The following is a 23,995-nucleotide window of genomic DNA, read 5'->3' as shown; positions in this document are numbered from 1 at the left end:
TTTTGAAGAGGAAACATTATTTTATTTTTTCAGATGTCTAGTAAATGGCATATACTCCATCATCAACTAGCGTCTTGCATCCTTATGATTCAATTTTGGCGCCATTTTCTCATCAAATCTGCAAACGAAAAAAATGTACTATTCCACAAGCAATAATACGATACGAATAAGCACTGACAAAAATTCGAGGGTACGAGGGTACGACTAACGAATGTTTGTCAAATTCAACCAAGAGAAGTGAATGTACCTGTCAAGGCAGAAGTCCTCAATTGAATTATGTTCTTGTGTTCACAGATGAAAATTTTCCCAGAAGCTAGAGGTAATTGAAAATGTCTTTTTTGGAGCTCATGGTAGAATACACGTGGTATCAGTGACAACATAATATCTGGCTATGAAAATCCTTCTGGACCTTCATTCTCTACAAAACTTTCTGGAGAGAAACAGGCTAGAGACAACATTGAGGATTGTTTGTGTTGGTAATGTAACAAAGCAGGCACATGGAAGTCACAAAATTCTGGGAATGACCTACGACTGAATGTCTTCAACTGTCAGCTCCAGCCTGCCTCATACAATGCATATTACGAGTACAGAGAAAAATGTACAGGTAGTAAATATATGTAAGTTTACAACTTTCAAGTTTTAGGGCAGTTGTACACAGTCGCAGACTCAAGATAGAGATATCACTCTAGCTAGAGACTTTTGATACCGTATTCCGAACCGAAATCTTTGCCGTCTATTTGTGAATGGGAGGATTGATAGAAACCGAAATTACTCACAAATCAATACACATATTATTCGACAGCCAAAAGGCTTTATGAGCACTTGGCTCTCACCGAACAACATCCAAGTTGGAAGTGAACTATCAAGAAAGACTAGTTTCAAAAGAATGGCTGAATGAAATGTTTTTGGTGTCGATTCCTGGCTACACTGGCTTGGAAGGTGAAAAAGCTGCTGAGGAAGTACACAATAAATACCTGGGCTGCAAGAGCAGTATCTACCAGAAATGGACCATTTCAGTGTATTTCTACTCCTTTCAAAATATTTTACTGAACATCATATAAAGATACTTGGACTGTCAGAACACTATGGAGTTTTTCTGTTTGAAAGATGATGAAACAGCAAAGCAGATTTCCTGTGTTCAGCAGAGTTTGTTATCTTGGGTGTTAATTGGGGTGTCTACAAAATTATTGTTGATAAAGCAAGACTGACTGCTAGAATCTGAAATAATCAATATGAGCTCCAGCCAAATAGTGCTACACTCTAACCTTCACAGTACTCAATAGTACATGATTATTTGCAATTCAATTGCAGAAAAATTCCATTCGATTATGAGAACTTGATTTATCACATGTCTCCTTTTCAGAAAAAAATTATGGAATACAGTTTTCTCAATATGGAATAGTCGAATTATTCCAAAGAAGAAAGGTGTCAAAATCGGCAAGTGACTTTTGGGAAAATTTGTCAGTTTTAGAAAGATACATGAGCACTGCAGAAACAAATATCAAGTGTATTAGGAAGCGGTTTCTGAGAAAAGTGGAGATTCACATTGAATACAAATTGAAGAAACGAATGAAGTACTAAAATTCCATCAAAGTATGTTTTCCTATCCATATACACATAAAATATACAATATATTGCCAGAAAATAAAAGAGACATTAATAATAAACAAATGTTACGTATAATCAACAAACATAAAACAAAGTTTTGAACTTAAAATTATGGTATTCTTCATTTTTTTCTCTGTTTTGGAGGAGGTTTTACATTTCATTTCCATCTATATTTTTCTTTTCTGTTGTATCTCGAATAATTCGATTCGCGAGCATTATTCATAAATTAAAACATTTCTGCTTGTGAGTGTGAGTAGTTATCATAGTTATCAATGTATATTGGAAAATAAATAACAAAAGACATTCGAGAAGACCTAGAACTTTCAATAAGTGATGAAACAGAAATGTTACATTTATAAATATCTCGTCTCAAAAAAAAGAAGTGAATATCTTAGCGAGGTAAAAGATGCTATTTGGGTTACCTACTTTTCAGGAAACCTTCTTTGAAAATAATCTGGAATTACAGTTTGATGATTTAAAATTGAATAAAATGTACAGTAGATTCTTATCAACACCACATTCTACTGGAAATCATTCGCCAATATTTGCAGGCAAGTTCGAATCACTTTTGTAATTTTTGAACATGATATTTTGAAAACTAATTTTCAGTAATACATCGAGTAACCTACCATCAGGAAAATAAAATGAAATGAAAGGCCTCTGAAGTTATAGTCCATCTGTGCTTCTTTTCATTCGAAATTATCAGGGTAACATCCACTCCCTAGTAACGCCTAGAAGTTTGTGATGTTTGTGTGTCTTATTCGTTTAATGGTTGAATTGTATCCGTATTCTAGACATTGATGCAGTGAGATTGAGTTTTGTCCATATCGTGATACGTTATTCATAAATCGTTTGCTTATTGTCATAAAATATAACAAGCTATATCTTTCCTTTATGGCATTGCCTGCAGCGCAGATCTCTGTTTCACGGCACCATTTTGTTAAGGTTTTCTCTCAAAGAACTCACTGAGAGTGAATGAAAGTGAGAATGAGTGAGGCTACTCACTCTATACTATCATGTGTAGTAAGTAGCCCTGTAATAGTTCTGAGCCTATCCCTGCTTTTATATATCAGCTATTCAGTTTTCTTCTCGGATGGTCTTTTTTTTAGAGGTTTTCCGTTTATTTTTCGAGTGCGTTTTTTCAGTTCTTCTTGTGTTTCTAAGAGACTCATTTTCCAATTTTATTCTGTACCAAAGATTTGAGACCCCCACAGCTGGTTCACCGGCTATATTCTGGAGTTGAGGATCTGTGTCTGACATATTACCTGAATATCTTGACACCCAGTATATGGTCACTATATTGTTCTTCAGATTTCCTAGTTTATTTTTCATTCCCAGACCAGTCTTGGAATAACTCTTTGGTTCTTCAGTGCCTCAAGTGCTGAAAGCAAATATTGATCTGAACATTTTATTGAGGCCTCAAATAATGTGTCTTGTACATTGCAGAATCGTGAACACTCAAAGCCTGCAGAACTAGTGTTTACTGACCAAGGGGGTAAGTGGGATAATTTACCCACGCACAGTTTATTTCAGCTCTCGTCCCTGTTTTCGACCCGACCACATGTTTCTGCCGACCATGTTGTATCGAAGCGCATTTCGATATCATGTGATTTGAGAACATGTTAGATGTTTCTTTTTCCACATATTCCGAAATGTATGTTCTACCCAGTCTCATGCAAGTTGGAGATTTTTCCAAACTAGACTGGCCCTCTCTTTCATCTCCAAATATAATAAGATGCATAGTAGAAAGGACAATGTTCCCACTGCTGCAGCTATTGGAATGGTTTCCATTGCTTCCATTTTCCCCAAACATGCGACTTTGTAGCCTGCTTGAACACCACAACCAAACATGCATATGTTATCCTGAGTTCAATTACCAGCATCAGTGTCATCAGTGCTACCTACGCCGTTCTTTTAATTTTTTTTGGATGTTGGTTCCAGGTCTGCCTGACATCTAGTATAACTCCCAGGTATATGATTTCCCTCCACAGCTGTATCCCTTCATTTGAAGTGCCAGAGGTCCTAGGATCTCTAGGTAAATGCTACTCTGCTCGATTTCGTTGGACTCATATTAAGCCCATTTATCCCGGTTCATCTGATTATTATATCCAGGGTTTGCTGCATGCAACCTTTCATTATATTGTATTCACCCCGGACTGGGATGACTGAGTGATTCATAACAGGGGGGACAAAACTTCTCTCTGAGATCAGTCATATGAAACCCGTGTCACTACTAGTATACTTCATGAATACTAATATTTTCCTGATCATACGTGTAAAGTCAGTCCTCCTGCAGCTTTTTTTGCCGATGCCTTTTCTCCTAGACGACTATACAGGGTGTTTCAAATTCGATCCTCACCATTGGAATTTTGGAAACTATGAGAGATACGAAGATGGTGAAATTGATGAAAAGTTGCGCATTTACCTGACTAACAATATGCTGTTGAGAAAGTTCTGAAATTTGGAATATATCCGAGTATATCCGGAAAAAACAGAAATTTCGGAAAATGGTTTTTATTTTTATCTGGCTTTATTTTTCGAAGAATTCGAAAATTAATTGCACTTCCACATTGCCACTTTTTTCCTGCTTTATAATGGTGTTTTTAGATTTCCTATCCGACGTTTCGTCTTCCGGTCACTATCATCAACTTTATTTTTTCTCACGGGCGCTACATTGGATTCTTTCTGTTTTGAATAGAACCAGATTTTACCTTTACAATGATATATCATAAATTATCATTCTTTCTCGAAAAATTGGAGGTATTGAAAAAAATCAATTTATATCATAATAGGCTTTGACTTTGATGTTTCTAAATTTGACTTTCAATTTGCTACACTCAATGACTTTTATTATTGTACAAGTCATTGAATTTTTGGCGAAATATAGCTTTCACGAATGAATAAAAAAAAATGTTACAAATTTATTAAAAATACGATAGAAACAGGAACATCGAAAATGTATTTGAACTTGTATCCCGAAAGGCTACAACCACATCAAACTATGTTCAAGTTATTGAATCAAAATATCACCGAGTTTGGTTCATTTAAAAAGCCAATAAAAAATACGGAGACAGAATCAATAATCAAAATTTGATAAATAAGGTGTGTATGAGATAAATTAGATATTGTGTCCTTTTTAATGAAAATACCACTTTGAACAAATAACAATAATTAACTTGAATGTAAAGACAAACAAAAGTAAATCACAGCAAATGCTCAAAATGCTGGCCTTGTTCATGATAACACAACTGTGCTCTTCTTCGAATATTATTCACTGCACGATTAATTTCCCTCCTCCTCAATCTTCCAGATTCTCTAAAAATGCTGTGTTGAAGGTCCTCGATATTTTGATATTTCTTCTGACCATAAACTCTATTCTTCAATGTAGGTACCCTATAAGAATGTATCCATAATACTTTAATTTGGAGACCTTGCTAGCCACCTCACCAGCCTATCATTTCCTATCCGTGTATCACCAAACCTTTCAGTCAGATAATTAGATCATCCAAATAGTCTTCGAAAATCGACATTGAAAACTGGTGATAGCCTTCTTCATTCAGGATTCCGTCAAAATTCTATCTTTGTAATTTCCCGCCCACATATTTATACTAAATCACACTTGAGGTCGAATTTCTCGGAACTGGGGTTGCTTTGCTCCAAATGTGTTCGTTATTTCGGTTGAATATCCAACAATTCGTAAAAGTGCTTTTATCTGTTCAAATTACATTTTCCAGGGAAATAGGAAAATCAGGTCTTCTTATTAGCCAACTATAAAATCCCGCCGTTCGGGATCACCTGGATGCAATTTTTGAAATATGTGTTTTTTGTATTGTTTTCGAATTGCTTTTTTTTGAGATGTCTCCAAGCACTTGTATGACAAATATTATTTCGGAGGAAATTTGACGTGAACATTTCCCGGGTTCATATTTATCTGCAAACTATTAATTTTTGTTGAAAAGGGCACAATGTCTAAATTACCTCATGCATACCTCATTTATCAAATTCTGATTGTTGATTCTGTCTCCGCATTTTTTCACTGGCTTTTCAAACGAACTAAACTTGGTGAGATTTTGATCCAATAACTAGAACATAGTTCGATGTGGTTGTTGTCTCTCGGGATACAAGTTTGAATATATTTCCGATGTCGTATCGTATTTGTAATAAATATGTATCATATCTCTTTTTTCTTCATACGTGAAAGTCATTTTTCGCCAAAAATTTAATGACTTGTACAATAACAAAATGTCATTGAGTGTAACAAATTGAAAGTCAAATTTAGAAATATCAAAGACAAAGCCTATTATGATAAGAATACATGTTTTTCCATATCTCCCAATTTTTCGAAAGAGAATGAAAACTTATGATACATCGTTGACAAGGTAAAATCTGGTTCTATTCAAAACAGAAAGAATCCAATGTAGCGTCTTTAGAAAAAATAAAGCTGATAATGTTGTGTAGCAGGAAAAAAGTGACGGAGTGAAAGTGCAATTTTCTTTCGGATATCTCCGGATATACTCGGAATTTCAGAACTTTCTCAACGGCATATTGTTAGTCAGGTGAATGCGTAATTCAACCATCTTCGTATCTCTCATTGTTTCCGAAATCCCAATGGTGAGGATCGAATTTGAAACACCCTGTATAATCGATTTCGGGAACATATTATCAAATACGCTCTCAATATCAGGTTAAGCAAGTGAAAATACTTCATTGTCCTCATAAGTGTGACATGAAGCCGTTTCTGTTGACATACCTACTGAACCTATACGCTAACATAGTTAATGATTTTTCAGAAAGAATAAAGTCTGAGCTGATAGGCGTGGTTGAATGAAATTATCAAAAGTTTTGTCTGCTACTGTAATAGATATTTTCAGGCTGCGAGGAAGAAGGTACTAGCTATCTAAAATTATCAGCAATGGTTGACATAATTTGTGTTCTTGCTCATTGCTCATTGCTTATTTGCTCATTGCTTATTTTCAGTAATTTCAAAAAACCGACTCTGTCTCTTTTACTTCGAAAGATATGTGAGAAAAAACTACTGCATTTGGCTATACCTTCTCTGTTCCCGAATAGATTGAAAATCAAATAACATTGTGCCTAACTTTTGATTCATAGAATGTAGTGATAGAGCTTTGCACAGGGTGTCGTCTGCCTTGGGTCTTCCTCAAGTTCAAAATTCCACTCAATTCTTGGTATTTCTGAAAAATATGGTCATTGCATCTGATAATTTTATGAATAGAAGCAAGCACCATAACTTTTTCTCCAAAAGAAGTTGACAGTACATCATTTGAATTGATGAAGTAACATATTGAATCTATTGGTATCGTATTACTCTATTTCCATCAGATGCAACTTGCAGGTGTTCAAGAAAAACTTGAACCTTTTCGTCTCACAACATTCTCACACCACGTCATTCAATTATTACCAAACGCAGTGACCTATCGAAAAAGGCACTCGATAGCACCTTGAGAGCATTAAAAAATAATTATCATCTTTTTTGTTAACGCAACTATCTTACCTAGTTTGAAGTTCTTCAAAATATTTCAATGTTATTGGACAAGTCAACATAATAAATAATATCCGCCAACATGGATTTCAAATTTCATTTCTACAGTATCTTTAAACTAGCAACATGTCGAAATAGTTATTTCTGATTACTGGAATATAGTACTTTTAACAACTTTACATGACCTTTGAATCGGGAGGAATACATCGATTTGAGGTCCATACCACCGCACTCGTGAAATTACTGACTTACTTTTGTGAGATGTTAATGTTTATATTATTTACTGAATGGAAGTAAATGGAAAACATGAAGCAAAAAACAGAAAATCAGGATGGTTTCTTTTTTATTTCGAATATCTCCTGAAACAAAATAACTAGGATCAATTTGTCAGTGTTTACAGAGTTTTCGTATCTTACCGTTTACGAAATGTCCATGCATATCCCCATATGATTATATATTTTAACTCTCAATCAGTATAATTTCCACATGAGCATAGCTCCGACATTCAGACATTTTCAAAAATAAAATTATTTTAGGAGGGTTGAACTATTTGTAATGTTGCAGCCAAAAAATAATTTATTTCCCAATCTGGGTGAATATGGAAAAGTAACAGTTTTTTAATGTTTCAATATTCATCCCTGCATACTCCATTGATATCTGCTACTTGGCCTGCTGCACAGTTTCCTTTCACTGCAGTCAGAAATCTTCTTCCGCCTTGAGTACAGTTATTAGCGACTCCAGTTTGATTGTTAATATCATTAACCGTACAGTTCTGAGGTAGGATTCCTGTTGAAAATCAAATTATTGACTGTTATTGGAAGTTCAACAAAGTATATCTGAACTAGCTTCTGCCTGCGACTTCTATCTGGATTTTGAAATTTGGCCTATAAAGAAATAAAAGACATATATGATGCCATCTATAGAAGTATATTCACTTGAAATACAGGCGGAGAAATTCAATATTAATATGAATCAAAAGGAAATCTGCTTGAGTGTTGAAAGTTACTGCGTGAAATGAACTTTAAATGGGGGTAAATGAAACGAACTACTATTAATTTTATATATTATCAATTCAATTCTTCAAAGATTGATATCACGCTGTAACTTTTCGGGTCAAAGTTTTCAGTTTTCTTTTATTACACTTTTTCAGATTATGGAAGGGCTAAAACCCCAGAAAATATTTACAATCATAAATATGGAGATTCTATCATTTCAAATACCTAATCACTTGAACGCAAAACCAAAATTATTTTTTTCAGTCACAGCTCAACTGATACGACTTTAAGTCAGTCGTGAAATTCATATAAACGAAGTCGCAGACAGAAACACCACATACAATGTAACAACATGTATATATATATATATATATATATATATATATATATATATATATATATATATATATATATATATATATATATATACAGGGTGTCCCTGTATATATATATATATATATATATATATATATATATATATATATATATACGAAACGACCCTGGAATCCTATTTCAAGTACAGAGAGGGTGTCTTCGCAGACTAAGAAAATGTATAGAGAGAGAAGGTGGTCATATCGAGCAGTTTCTGTAGCGGATTTTTTATTTCTGTTTGCTCTTGAGGCTCTTGAGTTTCGTTAGTTAAACGTGTTTGCATTATAAAAATTCGTTATGAACATTTTACCTATCATTTCCATTTTCCTTAAAAACTAATATTTTCGAATAATGGTAGACATCTCAGGATAAATGTTGTTGAATTAACGTTATCATTATTATTTCTGCTTTGATAATTATTCATTTCAAATAATGGTGGACGAGCGGGTTTGATGTCGTCGAGTAGAACTACATTTTTATCAAGACTCGTTGCTCCGATCAACTTTCCACACGAGTACTTTTATTCATGAAATTGTCCAAGTAACCTTATTTTGTTGAAAAATATTGAAAAATATCTGTCATTTCAAAGTTTTGAGGTGTGGACCATCGGGGGTAGTCCGTTCCTGACTTTGTAGCAAAACAACTGACTCCTGCATGAAAGTTCATCGACGGAATTCATTTGTTTAGTCTATTACCAAAATTTGGATGATTTTGAATATTCACTTGAAAAGTTATCAAAGAAAAACATTTTTCATTTTGTAACTTCGAGGGCCCGTAACTTGGTTACGAAGACTTTTAGGAAAAAAAGTTCTATGAAGTACTGGTGATATTTTGACCCCATCTATACATTCCCGAGAGAAAAAGGGGAAGTAAATATATATATATATATATATATATATATATATATATATATATATATATATATATATATATATATATATATATATATATATATACATATATATATATATATATATATATATATAAATATATATATATATATATATATATATATATATATATATATATATATATATATATATATACATATATATATATATATAAATATATATATATATATATATATATATATATATATATATATATATAGTGCCATAGTCACTATTTATATTAGCATACAGATAGCATACACAAGTCAAAAAAATATTCTCGGACAGTCAAGCGGCGTTGGAAGCTCTTAGCTCCTACCAAGCAGCTCCGTCGGATCAGAACCTGTCACTGACATCCTGTCAGTGACAGGATATATATATATATATATATATATATATATATATATATATATATATATATATATATATATATTGGCAGCAATGCATTGGTCAGAACAAGAAATTCTGTCAAACTTAATGTTTTGTGTCAATCATGTCTGACTACCTGTTGAGTTGAATTTTCAAATTCATTGTTTCATATTATTCGTGCAATCATCTCACATTATTGCAAAATTCTGACTGAATATTATATGTTTTTAACCAATTTCAATCTTGACATACATATATGAGGATCCTCTTTGTTACTTTTGTGTTAACTTCATTTTAACCTCACTTTCGTAAGTATGAACACATTGTCCATACCCGTTTGTTTATTCAATAATTATTGTAGAGTTCCCAATGAAGAGACAATAAACGCCTCGAAAGCTTGAACAGAAAAAACAGTTTTACAATCTTTCTGGTGCTGCTATACCCGATTCATTCCCTACGTCATTATATATATATATATATATATATATATATATATATATATATATATATATATATATATATATATATAGTGCCATAGTCACTATTTATATTAGCATACAGATAGCATACACAAGTCAAAAAAATATTCTCGGACAGTCAAGCGGCGTTGGAAGCTCTTAGCTCCTACCAAGCAGCTCCGTCGGATCAGAACCTGTCACTGACATCGCTTAAGGCTTTGTCAAACCAACTTCGAACGCCTGGATGGCAAGAAGATTTATGGTCTTCTGGCAGAATCTTCCATGGTTGGCTCACTCCAAGGCGTTTATTCACACTTCGAAACTTGAAACCAAACAGTTGTTGAACTACAGTAAGGATGAACTACGATGTCTAGCAGGTCTTTCCGCGGGTCAATTGAATCTTCAGAGTTTGACAGAGCCGTACTCTTATCAACTGACCTGAAAGACCACTCACCATACAAACTAATCGGGTTGTTAAGAAGCTGGGTTTAATTGGTCGAGTGTGGTACTGCATTCAGACCATTTATTCTTAATGAATTGGATAAATGAAAATACAAAGTTCATTTTTGAAAAATATCATTCATAACAAACAAAATAACTAATCAACTACCTACGACAACTGTGAAAATATGTCTAGTCGTATCCAAGATATTCTCCAACAAATAAGTATTTAGTTGAAGGAAATTGAAACAACATTGTTTTCTTGAAGGCGGTATTAATAGATATCCCTTTGAATTAGACACAGTGCACCCATCAATAGGGCCAACTTGGCTTCTTCCATAGGAAGAAAATATTACAATATTTTCTGTTGAGAGTTTAAAGGTTATGGTAAAGGGGTAATTCGTGATATTCTTCAGTTTACTTCGAGCCGGTCGGCACGGCACGGCAGTATAGCCCCCCTCTCGGCCTATACTGGCGTAACCGCTATTTCTCTGAATTCTCTATCTGTAATGTCTTCGAAAATATTCATTCAAGTTACAAGCTGTAATATTGATCTACGTATATTAAATGCACAATGTATTTGAGGTTCTCAATTGGATAAGGATAAATGCTGTATTGCTTGCAATCACTTCGTTAATAAGCCATTATTTCTGAAGAATAAAAAATAGTTATTGTAGGTTATCCTTAAAAGATAGATAATTATATACCATCGATGACATTTTCAAAGTGTACAATACTGTAGTAACTTTTTTGATCTATCTCGTAGGGTTCATCTAGCTTATTGTTTCACAATTACCTCAATATAGGTATCAAATGACAGGGTTGACTGGTGGAACAGTAGTACACTTTGAGAAAAATGCAAATTCAAGATGGTCGTATTACATTTTTTCTCACAACTACCTCAGTATGGGTATCACATGACAGGGTTTGACTAGTAGAATGGTAGTACCCTTTGAAAAAGATGCAAGTTCAAGATGGCCGCAGCTACTAATAGGCAGATTTTATATTCTTTCACAACTACCTCAATATGGGTATGAAATGACAAAGTTTGACTAGTAGAATAGTATAGTACACTTTGAAAAAGATGCAAATTCCAGATGGTCGCAGTTACAAAATGGCGGCTTACATATTACCTTGTACTAGTGAGACACTGAATGAACTAAACAGAATGAGAAAAATTGAGTAAGAAAATTAAAAACTGAAAATTTGTAAATAAAAATAAGTGAAAAAAGATGTTAAACGGTTTTATTTAAAAAAAAAAAGATAACTAGAAACTAAAAAGTGATTCGGAAGGTCCTAGGTAGCAGTCTTCATACCACCATCCTCAGCAATCTACGGTATTGATCAGATAAACAAATGATAACTTTTTTGGGCGTAGTTTTTACATATTTACTAATGTTACGCTACGCCCAACGATTTTATAATGTTTACTCGTTGATTATTTCATAGCATTTGATACCATCAGTTAACCTATTTTATTGGCTATTTTACACGTCATCTGCTTTTTTGAACCTGCTATCTGTTCAAGGAAAAGCTATCCCAATCATCATTTGAAATTTGTAGAAACATACAAAAGTAATCAACTAATGAGTTATTTGAACAGGGATCAATACTGAGGCCATTATAATTCTGCATACATACTGTCTATCCAATTTCAGTTCTGAAACATGAAGATTCTAATGCCTATTATATAGATACAATTTTATCTATCAATTAACTGAAATAACGTAGTTTAGGTAAGCTCATCTGAGAATAAATGACGGTCTAGCTCATCTATTCTCAACATTAGAGGTGTTTTGTCTTGAAATTTATTCTTACGAAACTAATCTGCCCATCTGCGGTGCTAATCGCAGCCTAGTGGAAAAATTCATCAATATTATGATTGCTGATACGGTTATATGCTTAAGGAACATTGCCGAAATTTTCAGTGTCGAAATTGATGTAAATTTGAAGTCCACCGAACATGTTATTACACAATGTATAAAGAGAAGTTATATGAGATTGAAAATACTTTATCCACTTCGTCATTCGTTTCAAAAAAAACCAATAATAATGAAGTGGATGATTTTTATTAGATACATTCGGAATAAATCTACCGACATATGTGATCATACTCAAAAAATCTCTGCACATCATTTTTATTTTTTTGTTTTTTTGTTGAAGGCATGTCTCTTACAGCTGCAATTTTATTTTTGCCTAAAAAATATTCATCTTTTATTAGTTTATGACCTAAGAAACTTATTTCACTGAGTCCAAATCTACATTTTCCTCTATTGAAAGTAACATTATTTTTTCGAGCTATTTCATGTTTCATCATGTTTATCTTGATTTCTCCCCCAAACAATTATATCATCTACATATATATCGACACCCTCAAGGTGAAAAATATTTTCAAAACGTTTATGGAACACTTCTGGAGCTGATCGGATTCCATAAGGAAGCCTTAAAAAACAAAATCTTCCAAACGGTGTAACTGAACGTACAAAATTTTGTACTTGCTTTATCCATTTGAATTTGCCAAAACCCATCATTGGCATCTAATGTACTGAAAATATTCACGCTTTATTGAACGGCTTATATCAGCTGGATCTAAGTAAATACGTAATGAACCATTGTCTTTTCTAACAATAACCACTGAATTAACCCAATCTGTAGGACCATCAATTTTTCTAATGATCTTTCATTTTTATAAATTAACTAAAGTGTCCTGAAATTTTTTAAAAATCGGAATTCAAATTTTTCTCGGAGGATGAACAACTGGTATTGCATTTTCATTCAAGGTAATGTGATATTTTTTTTTTGAGACAACCCAAACCAGTGAATCTATCTTTATAATTTGTTAAAGAATCTGTGTATGGGTTTTGTGCAGATATCTGATCCTGACTATTTACAACGTCAATGCGTTTTAACAAATTCATTTCCACACATGTTTCTAAACCAAGAATGCATTGATAACCCATTTCAACTACAAAAAATTGCAATCTATAAGACTTGTTTTTGTATTTACAATTCAAAACACATTTTCCAAGAATTGGTTGATTATTATTTGTATATGATTTCAAATGAATTTCGTTCATCATTATCAATTCAGGGTTGAAATTGATAGTATTTAATTTATGTACTGATATCAGATTGACTTGAACTCCACTGTCTAGTTTGAATTTGATTATTACATTATTCATTGACAGGAATGCAAACCATGATTCATGAAGTTTGTACATTTTACAATCTACAGACCCTATGAATAGACAATTTTCATTTTTACTTCTTCCATCATTGTCTCCTTCCACCATATTCACATTTTTTTGTAAGCACATTTTTGCGAAATGTAGCCGCACTCATTACACTTTTTATTGTATGCCGTATCTTCCATGAAAACTTCCACACCGACATCAAGCTCTCTTTCTACAATATGGTCCATTTTGTCTATTAATGTGTCCGCTCTTACGTTATCCTTTGATGCTAGAATTAAAACTCCTACACTTTTTTAATGCCTGGACTTCCATAAAATCTGATGAACAGAAATCCTTTGTAATGATATTAGACTATTGTTTCGAATTCTCGACTGATATACAGAATTTCACGGCTTTTTCTAAATTCATGTCATCGTCTTGCAGTAATTTTCCTCGAGTCCACAGGTGAAAATGGCTTCAATCAGGCTTTCCTTCAAGTCGCTGAACTCGCAACGTCCTTTAGTCTTGAGATCCGTCACAAATTCTTCCATCGTTTCGTTAGACATTTGCTTGCGCGTAAAAAAAAATGTCGTTCGTAGGAAAAATTTTTTTTTGGTAAAAAATGTTTCTCGAACATTTCCATTTTGTTTTTAACGGTGACGTTCTCAAAAGCGAAAGTATTGTAAACACAAAGCCTTCCTCACCTATATAATGGAGAAGTTGGGCTATTTGAATTTTTTCATAATTTTTTCCATTTACGAGGCAACTAAATAATTTTCAAATTTTTGTCTCCATAATTTCCAGTTTTTGCAAATATTTTCCGAAAAACCGATGGGAGCCATCCCTCTGGAGTCACTCATATCAAAACTGTTATTATTATTATTATATATTACTATTAAATACTACTTTAAATTATTCACTGCGCCATGTTAAGGTTTGTCGAATTGAAAAAATAGCTGGAGATAGACTGACTTTAATTTTCTTTGCACTCATTTTTGATATCACTTTTTACATACAATTACAATCCATCGGCAAAGCAGCTAGGTGCAGTAAGTAGCAGAAATAACTACATTTATGACAGAGTTAACAGATGTCTGAATGACAAAAATATCGAAAGAATTCAAAATCATGCCTAGAATCATGTGGATTCGTTTTTCGATGGCATTCCAGGACAGCTTCCCAAATTTTTACTACCGCAGTTGTCGGTTGATTGGTCAAACCACCAACACTGACATAAAAACTTGACAAGTTGACTTGGGTGTCACACCAATAGGTGGTTCCACTTATGCCTTGCTTGCATTTTCGCAGTTATTTTAATCAAGTACTTTTTTTAGTTATTCAGACACAATGGACAGTGAGTTTCAACTTAACGTTGATCCGGATGATGATATTAACCGTTATATCCGACTGGAACACCGAGTTCGGAGCATCCTCAGGGAAAATGATGACGACGTGATCCGTCCAGCTTCAGAGGAAGAACAAAGGGGGTAACATTAGGGCCTCCAAACCCAAGAAGGCTCCGGGAATTGATTCAACCAACAATAGGTTGTTGAAGCAGCTCCCAGAGAACTTCATCAGATATTTGCTGAACATTATCAACAGCTTAATCACCCTCAAATACTTCCCTCAAAGATGAAAGCATGCCGTAGTTGTCATGATTCCGAAACAGGGCCAGAATCCGCTATTTCCCCAGAACATCGTCCGATTAGTCTGCTTTGCTCAACGGCTAAGTTGGTTGAACGTGTTGTGCTGCAAAGGCTAACAGAAGAAGTTGAAGAGCGAAATGTTCTGCCTGACGAACAATTCGGCTTCAGGAGAGCACACTCCATCGAGCTGCAGGCCCTGAGACAGGTCGAAAATTCCATCTTAGAGCTAAACAAGAGGAAGGCAGTCCATCTCTTCCTCCTGGATATTTCGAAAGCCTTTGATCGAGACTGGTACGAAGCCTGCTACACAAAATGCTCGATTTCGATCTGTTTTGGGTCTGGTTCGGTGGATTAGGTCCTTTTTTAAAGGCAACATATTTCAGGTCCAAGTTGAAGGAACCCTGTCTCCTGTCAGGAAAATCCAAGCTGGAGTGCCTCAGGGAGCTGTACCTACTGTCTACACTACTGTACAGCCTTTACGTGAACGACCTTCCGAGGTTCGACCACGTGGAGGTTTTTCTTCACGCCGATGACAAACGATCGATTGGCAAACGCGAGTCAAATACCTAGGTCTTTGGGTAGATCGCCGACTCACCTGGGCAAATCACATTGATTACATCAAGAGCACAGTTCAGATGAGGATAGCTAAACTCTATCCTCTGGTTAATAAAAATTCAAAGCTCAACCTTAGAAATGAGATTTTACTATACAACAAGATGTTCAAGCCTGTCATTATGTATGCTTCAGGCGCCTGGAGATGAACAGCTCCGTCAAATCTTCTCACTTTGGAAAGGTTGCAAAACAAACTTCTCAGGATGCTGGTCCATTCAGTCGAAGAATCAGAGAGTTCTCGAATCAGCGGAAACTCATGATAAACCATTAGTCAGGAAAGCATCAAATCGCGTAGGCCAGGGCAGCATAGAAGTCATTGACCTTTATGTCTCCATCAAAATCACCCTCAGTTATGAACCATTCGTCCTCCTGACGAACTTCAGTTAAAAGGGTAAGGAAAAAGTTTCCAACCTGATGTAAATGAAGATGACTCGAACACATTTGGTCTCCAATCAAGGACCGCCTGCCCGGTACTGACGATGCCCGCAATAGGCTTAAACAGCTGTCTCTCGGTGGTTCTTAAATTGAAATCAATATGAGAATGATCAGATTAGTACTTATCTATTTATCTCTTGATTTTCATGGAATCATTCTCAAGCAGGTTGACTGCACTCACCTTTTTCGATTTTTTACGTATACTACAAACTGATACAATAGCTTGAAAATGTCTTCATAAGACGAAACTGCAGTAACGTTATTCACAAATACAAGTAGTAACAAAACATAGGAAATTCTGTTTCTCATTTTTCATGATGATCCCCTACCACGTAGACGGCTACATTCATCAATTCATTGAAAATATACACTTTAACAAATGTATATGTAATTAAAACATGTTTGTTGACACCCGAAAAAACTATTTTGACACATTCATTTGAGGAACATATGCATATGACGAAGAATAAAGTAATTAGGCTAGCAAATTATAATTATGAAAGAACGAAAAAGGCGAAATATATAACGGTATAAAAATATATAGTCATCTACCATCGCATCGCAAGGAGATGTTCAATAAAAAATCTGAAGTATTTCCCAAATATTGATATACAACCATTTTTTTATAATATCGATGAATACTTGAAAATCGTATTTGAAACATCTTGTATTTAATAATACACTTTATACGAATTTTGACATGTTCCCCAGCGGAAACTTGTAACCCCCCTAATCTGTGAACTCGTGAAAAAATTGAAAATTGCCAGGGAACAAACACTATTATCAAATACTTCTGAATTGATAATGGAACTACTTATAGTCGTTATTCATTATTTTGAGGAAAATTCAACCCCAAATACATCGGTGTACTGAAATTGAGGATCGATCAAGTTTTGTTGAAATTTAAATGAAAGCTAAGTTTTATCAAGATATATAAAATGTTATCATCGTAAGAAAGTTTCACTGTGGGTATGTCACTGTTTTGAAAAATTATAGGCTTTCAGAAATAATAGTTTAGAAGGTGAGACAGACGTTTTCATGAAAAGAAAATTGTCGTCATGTATTTTTATATACGCATAGCTTTGTTTAAGCCTTGGTATATTGATGTATTCGATACACTTCACTCAACAATTTGAAAACTTCCGCAAATGGTTTATACTATACAAGAAAAAAGATCTATTGTAGCTGCGTATTTTGAAAATGACGATGTGCTAAGCTACGGCTCGAATTTTAAATGAAATTCATCCAGAAAAAACCACGTCATATCAATACGAGATTTAATTGATGAATGAGTTCTTGGAGCCGTGATCAGTGCTGAATAAAAAACAACAACGAGAGAAGCCTATGAGAAATGAAGGGGTAGTTGTTGCAGTTATACGACCTACACTGATCAATCTTCAAGACAACTTGAGACTCTTTTGGAGTGTATAGAAGCAACGTAGGTACATCGGTTTCTGAGAGAAGCAAAATTCCATGTACAAGAATTAAATGAGGAAGGTCCTGACAGACGTACAGAGTTTTGTAAAATAATAAGTCAATTATTGATTGGTGAAAATAATTATCAATTCAATATGTTCTTTTCCAACAAATCTTTCTTTCATTTGAATGTTCATATGGACATACACAACTGCAGATACTGGAGCGACGTTAATCCCCATTAGTACTCATTCACAAACTCCTCAGAAATAGAATGTTTGGGCTGGTATTCTGGGAGACCATATTGTAGGTCCATATTTTATCGAAGGTAACCTCAACAGAGAAACGTATCTTGAACTTATTGATACAACTGTGAATCCCAGAATCACTTAGTTACTTGAAGACGATGATGGTTTACTTGAAGGTCAGCTCACCTTTCAACAAGATAGAGCTCCTCCACATTTTGTTGCACCTGTACGTCAATTTTCAGATGACAATTTCACAGGGGGATGGATTGGAAGGCGAGGACCAATAGAATGGCCGGCTATCTCCTGATTTATCACCATTAGACTTCTTTTAATGGGGTCATTTGGAATACAAAGTTTATATTACACCGCAAAATTCTCTTGAAAATTTACGTAGGAGAATTGTTGTGGAGTGTCGTGCAGTGATCCCAGAAATGTTGAGAAATATGCGAAGGCATTTCGGAAATTGCTTCTGTATGGAACTGAATGATTCAAATTTTGAATCTTTCATATGATGATCACATTTTAGTTGATGAAAAATTAAAATATCTTGATAAAACTCAGTTTTCATTAAAACTACAACACTTGATCGATCCTCAATTCCAGTACACCGATATATTCGGGATTGAATTATTTTCAAAATGATTTAACATGAGTTAGTCAGTCCCATTGAAAATTCTGAAGTAGGGGTGCTGGGGATGAGGGGGGTGACAAGTTTTAGCTGGGACACACTGTATATTGTAAACTCATTACTGCTATAATATGTGTGATTGTTAACTGAAAATATATATATATATATATATATATATATATATATATATATATATATATATATATATCTGTCGATATATCTATCATACGAGAGACATTTGTGACATTTTTTCCAAAGAGAAAATTGTTGCAGGGCTTTTGCATACGTCCAGTAGCAGTACCTGGCTGAAATCGGTCGAATTGTGACATACAGACCGGTTTTGGGGTATAACTACTCTATGATGAAACTATATGAGCCATTGACGAGAGTGTCTTCATTGCCGAGGAGTAATATAACGAAACCGGTGTGCAGATGATCGCTCGGTTGAATTTAGTGGGGTCCTTCTGTAAAAATGTTATCCTTCAGGAAACTTTCACGAATATTCATATCAGATAAAGCACAATATTCATCGTGATATTGGTCGTAGGGTTGTTATTCTCTAGCGGGTCCTTATTAAATCCTACTGCGGGAGGAGAGGTGACCGTTTCGAATTTATTCAGAAATAATACGTTTGTATAACTTCTCTAAACCATTCTCAGACACACATTGATTTGATATTTTTGAAAAATATTATGAGGACAATAATAAAGTAATTACGATATTTCATGACAGCAATCGACATCAGATTCTCAATTTTTGGAATAAGTTGCCACTCATTTCTATAAGCTTTCATCCTTAAATTAAATACAAATATAACTGTTCAGTTCAGTACCTACCTACTTATAGTTACACGAGTCGAATTGAAATATTATTTCGAAAAAATATTTCACTTACCAGTACTAGTACTTGTTAGTTCTCCGTGACCTCCGCTACTTTCAGCTGCATTAATTGGTTTTAGTGAATTAGAACTTTCCCTATTTGCGTTACCATTTTCCTTCTCATAACAAGGCTGGTTAGAATGGATACCATGGAAAACTTTGTTTCTTATAGATATAGCTTCACATTTAATTCTATTGAAAGTATCCCCAACTTTGTCAAAAATTATTCCTGATTGTACATAATGGAATATTGTACAAACCAAAATGAGTGAAAGTGAAACCAATATCCTCATGTTGTGAGATTCAAAAAATCAATGGATGAACTAAATGATTATTTTTGAATCAATACATTTATATTTGCTGTCACTATGGAGTAGTTATGAAGATATCTCAAATAGTATCATTTCAGATAAACTTTAAGGTCAAATAAGAAATTGACATACTTATAAGTAGCCACTCGATATTATGTTATCTTCATTTCGCGAAGAAATTGTAGTTATAAATTTACAAAAATGAACAAATTTGGAATGATACCTAATGCTATATTTCTGAAATTCATATTTTATTAAGAGGTGTCGTACCTAGTTTGAACATTTTGTATGTACATAACACTTCATCATTTTAGATGAATAAACATGGCAATGGCTTAGTGGATTTTTTCAAAACCTTCAATGTTTCCCAAAATTCTTCGAAATATAGTTTTTTGGGTGTCTAGCCTTCCACAATCTGAAAAATTTGAAGTTTGAACAAAGATAACTGAACAGTCACACTTCAAAAGGTAAGACCCCGTTAATCCTTAGCTTGCACAAGTTTCGACTTCTGAGGGTTGTCGTTCATAGGGATGCGATAGCTGGTTAACTAAAAAACAGATTTTTCAAATAAATATGATATTTTGTAGTTCTGAACACCGTTCAGAACTACAAAAAAATTGGATCTTCTCTAATACAAACAAACCCCGAAAAAACGGTTGAAAACCCAAAAAAATATTTATAATATACACCCTAGATGTGAGGAAAAGTGAACATGCTGAATATTTGAGGAGAAGACAGATTACAGGACCGGTGATAGCAAAGCATACTCCAAAAGCACTCCAGAGTCACCAAGCCATCTTAAGATACCTCTGTGACGTCCGTATCCAGTATATGATACATAATATGATAGTTTCGTGAGTGAATGTGATATACATCAAAAATATGAAAAATTCATTCCAACTGGAATATAAGTTTTGCCTGCAGTTGACTCAGTGGGATGTACCACTGCGCCACCTACAGACTCAGTCTGGAAGCAACTCCACAAATACATACGTTAGCTATCATCAATACGGTATAGTGAAGTGGAAGGTTAGGCAATACTTGGTTGCAGAAACAACACAATTAGTTATTGCAATATTTTAAATTATCAATATCAATAATGAATGTTTTAATATAAATTCCACCATCATTATAAAATTTTCCATTTATTTAATATTTTGATGTTCTTCTTGATAACAAAAAAAACATTCGTATGCTACTCGCTATCACCTGATTTTGAAATACAATTTTGTCAGTCGTCATGAAATTTATTCTTCAAGCAAGTGTTTCATTGCATTATTTTTCATTAGAATTAAATAAAATTTATTTATCAGTAAATTTAAAAATATGTTATGCTATGTGTGAATTTAAATCTACCAAGAGAGATTATATGCACACTTTGATTAAAAAGTATAATTAACTTACTGATGGTTTGACAGTGTGTCGTAGTGTCATTTTGTTTTCTTCGCAGGAGGCTGCTCAATCTCACTTCATAAATTATCACTGTCAGACATATTTTATTTTCATTTATTTTTTTAATAATTTATTTAATTAATAATTTAGGTTAGGTTATACAGCGTGACTCACGGTCGATGGTAGGTTAGACGTTTCTGGAAAACGCAAAGCATGATTTTTCTGAAAATTTCACCTCTCACATATCCTTACCTGTTCTATCGATCTAAAATATTTTCAGCATTGCGGCGTTGCCACTTCCATCAAAAAGTCCTAGCAACTTTATTTTTTTGAATGGAACACCCCGTATATTAATACATTTTTGGAATCGCTCTGATACTTCAATACTTTTTTGTTAATGATGTCCTATACCTATCTCTATCTGTTTTCGAGATAAAAAATAAATTGTGCTAAATATGGTCCAAAACATAGCCTTAACTGAAATTAAGTACATCAGTAGGTACTCTCAATTCATGAAAAGTTGATATTTTGATGATAGTTTGGACAAACTCGAAATATCCAAATAACACCAAGAAATCGACTCCATATCATACAGGGCGTGCTGAAATTACTATTATTTTCATTGTGCATAAAAGTAGTCAAAAGTTCATTTTTTCAAATGAAACCCCCTGTATGTTACTCGGTACATTGAAAGATGGTGAAAAATGCTTCAAGATGATATATCATGTCTCTATACCTAAATCGTCAAGTTTTCTCAATAAAGTCTTCTAGAAACATTATTTTTCTTTTTAGTATTTGGATTTAGGTAGCAGTGGAATTATCAAGCTTATAGCAGTTCGGTTACTTTTATAAGTAATTTACAAAAAGTTATCGACGGTGTTTCGAAGCATCTTCCAAAATGAATGCAAATATCGATTATTCAAATGAAGTTCTTATGAAATTATTGATACACATGAACAAAGTGATCAAATCATCGTCAGAACCTGTGAAAAATTCAACTGAATGTATCCTGAATTAACACCAATGAACGAGAGGGTAGTTTGTTAGGTTACAAAATAATTTCCTTAACTATGGCTCAAAGTTTCCAGGGAACAACTGTACCAGAAAACAGTCATTTCTAGGTGAAAAGTAAGATTTTGTGGGCTTAAACATGTGAAAGTACGGACAATAACAGAATAGGACGATTCAAAATGACAAAATTGTAAACAAAATATCACATTTTCACAATAAATGCTGAATATGTTGTCCATTACATTCTAAACACTTTAAAATGTTTTTTTACGCGACTTGTGGTTGCTTTTTCAATTTCCTGGGAATCCAGATCTTCAATACTCCGCACTATTCGCCGTCGCAATTCTTTTTTGATAGGCACCCCATAAAAAAGTCAAGTGGCGTGAGATCGGGTGATCTCGGTGGCCAATCCCACGGCCCTAAACGCCTGAACCAACGATCGTCGAAGAGTTCGTCAAGTTTCCTGGAAACTTCCTGGGTGGAATGAGCTGGCGCTCCGTCCAGTTGAAACCACGAATTCCTATATTCCTTCAAAGGCAAATTTTCAAGAAAATCTGTTACAGTCGTCCTTGATATTTGGAGATATCTCTCTGCATTCAGTGTGTCTTTATAAATAAAAAAAGCTAATTCTATTGTTCTTCAGAATACAGAAAACATTCAGGTCAAATTTTTCTTGAAAACCCATTTCTTTTGTAACATAAGAATTATGATCAGCCCGAAAATATTTATCCCTTCTATTGAACATACCATCTCTCGTAAATTTTGATTCGTCGCTCCAAATTATTTTTGACAAAAATTCCCGATCTTCCTGTTTATGAATCAAAAGGGATTCACAAAAATGCATTCTACGTTCGAAGTCTGCTTTTAGAGCTTGAACTTTGGTAAATTTATACGGATGCATTCCGTGATTTTTCAAAATTCGTTGTACTGAAGCATGTGATACACCTAAATATTTTTCTGCACCGCGAATGGAAGCTTCTGGATATGCATAAAGATATGCCAAAACGTTAACAGTATTGTCCTCATTTGAAGTAACAGGTTTTGGTAATGTTGAAGGCGCTTTCAACATGGTATGGCTCCATGTTGAGAGCGCCTTCAACATTACATAGGGAAATTATTTTGTAATCTTACAAACTTCCTCTCGTTCATTGGTGTTAATTCAGGATACATTTGGTTGAATTTTCTACAAGTTCTGGCCATGATTTGATCACACTGTCCGTGTATAATAAATAATTTCATAAGAACTTCGTTTGAATAATCAATATTTGCATTCATTTTTGGCAATTTTTTGAAACACCGTCAATAACCATTTATCAATTACTTATAAAAGTCACCAAACTGTCATAAGCTTGATATTTCCACGGCTACCTAGAAATCAAATTCTTTAAAAATTATTTTTTGTACAACTGTTATTGAAAATCTCTGATAGAAACACTTCAATCAGAACACCTACCAAAAAATCATTTAGAAAAGTTCACATATGCAGTTCGAGCTATTGGTAATATTAAAAGCCTGTGAAGTTACTGACGATGACGAAGTAGTATTCGGTCCAACTGTAGAAAGTCCTTCATGACTAACCAACAATCCTCCTTAAAATAACGTGAGTTGG

The 23,995-nt window shown here is 34.0% G+C and overlaps 1 protein-coding gene and 1 long non-coding RNA gene across 2 annotated transcripts; both read right to left on the bottom strand.

Moving 5' to 3' along the window:
- On the bottom strand, nt 1-4,423 carry LOC141486712 (uncharacterized). Its single transcript, XR_012468000.1, has 2 exons — nt 2,238-4,423; nt 1-118 (listed from the first exon to the last, which is right to left on the bottom strand). It is a non-coding gene; the product is annotated as an uncharacterized lncRNA (long non-coding RNA).
- Nucleotides 4,424-7,669: 3,246 nt separating this feature from the next.
- LOC141486711 (uncharacterized) lies at nt 7,670-20,010 on the bottom strand. The gene is made up of 2 exons (XM_074185195.1): nt 19,689-20,010; nt 7,670-7,897 (listed from the first exon to the last, which is right to left on the bottom strand). Exons 1-2 carry the CDS (start codon nt 19,963-19,965, stop codon nt 7,737-7,739), a joined length of 438 nt encoding a protein of 145 aa, XP_074041296.1. The 5' UTR covers nt 19,966-20,010; the 3' UTR covers nt 7,670-7,736.
- Between the last annotated feature and the right edge of the window lie 3,985 nt (nt 20,011-23,995).

Source organism: Leptinotarsa decemlineata, unplaced genomic scaffold (assembly GCF_025532065.1).
Source record: "Leptinotarsa decemlineata unplaced genomic scaffold, Ldec_3_MD MMD2_tig00026369_RagTag_RagTag, whole genome shotgun sequence".
Lineage (NCBI taxonomy): Eukaryota > Metazoa > Arthropoda > Insecta > Coleoptera > Chrysomelidae > Leptinotarsa > Leptinotarsa decemlineata.
The sequence above is the reverse complement of the archived record's forward strand: the minus strand, read 5'-3'. Positions and strand labels throughout refer to the sequence as shown.

Excerpts from the sequence above, each read along its gene's own strand:
- LOC141486711 (XM_074185195.1), bottom strand. The coding sequence starts at position 19,965 with ATGAGGATATTGGTTTCACTTTCACTCATTTTGGTTTGTACAATATTC. Across the intron at positions 7,898-19,688 it reads ACTAACAAGTACTAGTACTG|GAATCCTACCTCAGAACTGT; the intron begins GTAAGTGAAATA and ends GATTTTCAACAG.